The sequence below is a fragment of the Lottia gigantea genome, assembly GCF_000327385.1.
Source record: "Lottia gigantea unplaced genomic scaffold LOTGIsca_4594, whole genome shotgun sequence".
Taxonomy (NCBI): domain Eukaryota; kingdom Metazoa; phylum Mollusca; class Gastropoda; family Lottiidae; genus Lottia; species Lottia gigantea.
Window position 1 is genome coordinate 1 of NW_008709611.1, and position 1,644 is coordinate 1,644.

The window sequence follows — 1,644 nt, forward strand, 5'->3', positions numbered from 1 at the left end:
GTTAATTGAGAGCGATATAGAAATACCACTGTTAAAATAGTGTTCAATAAATCCATTGTAGAGCGATATAGAAATATCACTGTTAAAATAGTTCTCAATCCATCAATTGTAGAGCAATATAGAAATACCACTGTTAAAATAGTTTTCAATACATCAATTATAGAGTGATATAGAAATATCACTGTTAAAATAGTTTTCAATACATCAATTATAGAGCAGTATAGAAATACCACTGTTAAAATAGTTCTCAATACATCAATTGTAGAGCAGTATAGAAATACCACTGTTAAAATAGTTCTGAATACATCAATTATAGAGCAGTATAGAAATACTACTGTTAAAATAGTTCTCAATACATCAATTATAGAGCAGTATAGAAATACCACTGTTAAAATAGTTCTCAATACATCAATTATAGAGCAGTATAGAAATACCACTGTTAAAATGGTGTTCAATACATCAATTGTAGAGCAATATAGAAATATCACTGTTAAAATAGTTCTCAATACATCAATTATAGAGCAGTATAGAAATACCACTGTTAAAATAGTGCTCAATACATCAATTGTAGAGCAATATAGAAATACCACTGTTAAAATAGTTCTGAATACATCAATTATAGAGCAGTATAGAAATACTACTGTTAAAATAGTTCTCAATACATCAATTATAGAGCAGTATAGAAATACCACTGTTAAAATAATACTCAATAAATCAATTTTAGAGTGACATAGATATATCACAGTTAAAACAGTTGATGTCAATACATCAATTATTGCAGAGTGATATAGAAATATTACTATTAAAATTGTGCTCAATACATCAAACTGTAGAGTAATATAGAAATATTACTATTAAAATTGTGCTCAATACATCAAACTGTAGAGTAATATAGAAATATTAAAATCTTATATAAAATGACCGATATACTATGTTAATTATCAATTATAATTTACCCTTTATAAACATATTATTATCATGTTTATTAATTAACTCCTATTAGAATTTTTCTATTTTCCTCCTTGTGACATTAATGTAAGAATTTCACTAAAGAATCCACTAAATGATAAACTATGGTGGAAGTTTGTTAATGCAGCTTTCATTGTAGCAATTCAATGAATTTCATTCGGGAGTCCAACTTGATAGATACATAAATCAAAAACTTCTAGAGTGAGTAAGTGAAACTATAGAATTTTGAAATATGATTTTCATTTTGATTAATATCGAGAGATTACTCAAACTCTATTTCAATAATTAATATGATTTATAAACAGGATATATAATCCCCCATAACAATACCTCTAAATCGATAGATCATTCTGATCGCTTTCAACCTAATCGATATGTTTATTGTTATCAGGTGATTGAATAATCATTGATTATTAAGAATCGATAAAATATAATCAAAATTTATTGAAAAGAGAGGAAATTTGAGAGTGTTTAGTTTAAAATGAAATTGCAAAACGTGGTATATCTAGGTTTCATATCTAAAGTAATGATTATTCCACGACAGACTTTTTATTGTAGAAGTTTTCTTGGGCATGATATTCGAGGTATTCGGCCATTACACTCTCGACTTCTCGCCCACGAGAAAGAGAGAAAAAGTGCAAGACAGACATCAAAGGTGCGAGGCAAAATGCGAGA

The 1,644-nt window shown here is 27.6% G+C and overlaps 1 protein-coding gene across 1 annotated transcript; it reads left to right on the top strand.

Annotated features, from left to right (window-relative positions):
* Positions 1-168: 168 nt before the first annotated feature.
* On the top strand, positions 169-729 carry LOTGIDRAFT_147848 (hypothetical protein; the record flags this gene model as incomplete). The annotated part of the gene is made up of 1 exon (XM_009061050.1): positions 169-729. A coding segment is annotated over one exon (561 nt), but the record flags the coding sequence as incomplete, so codon positions are not given.
* Positions 730-1,644: the final 915 nt, after the last annotated feature.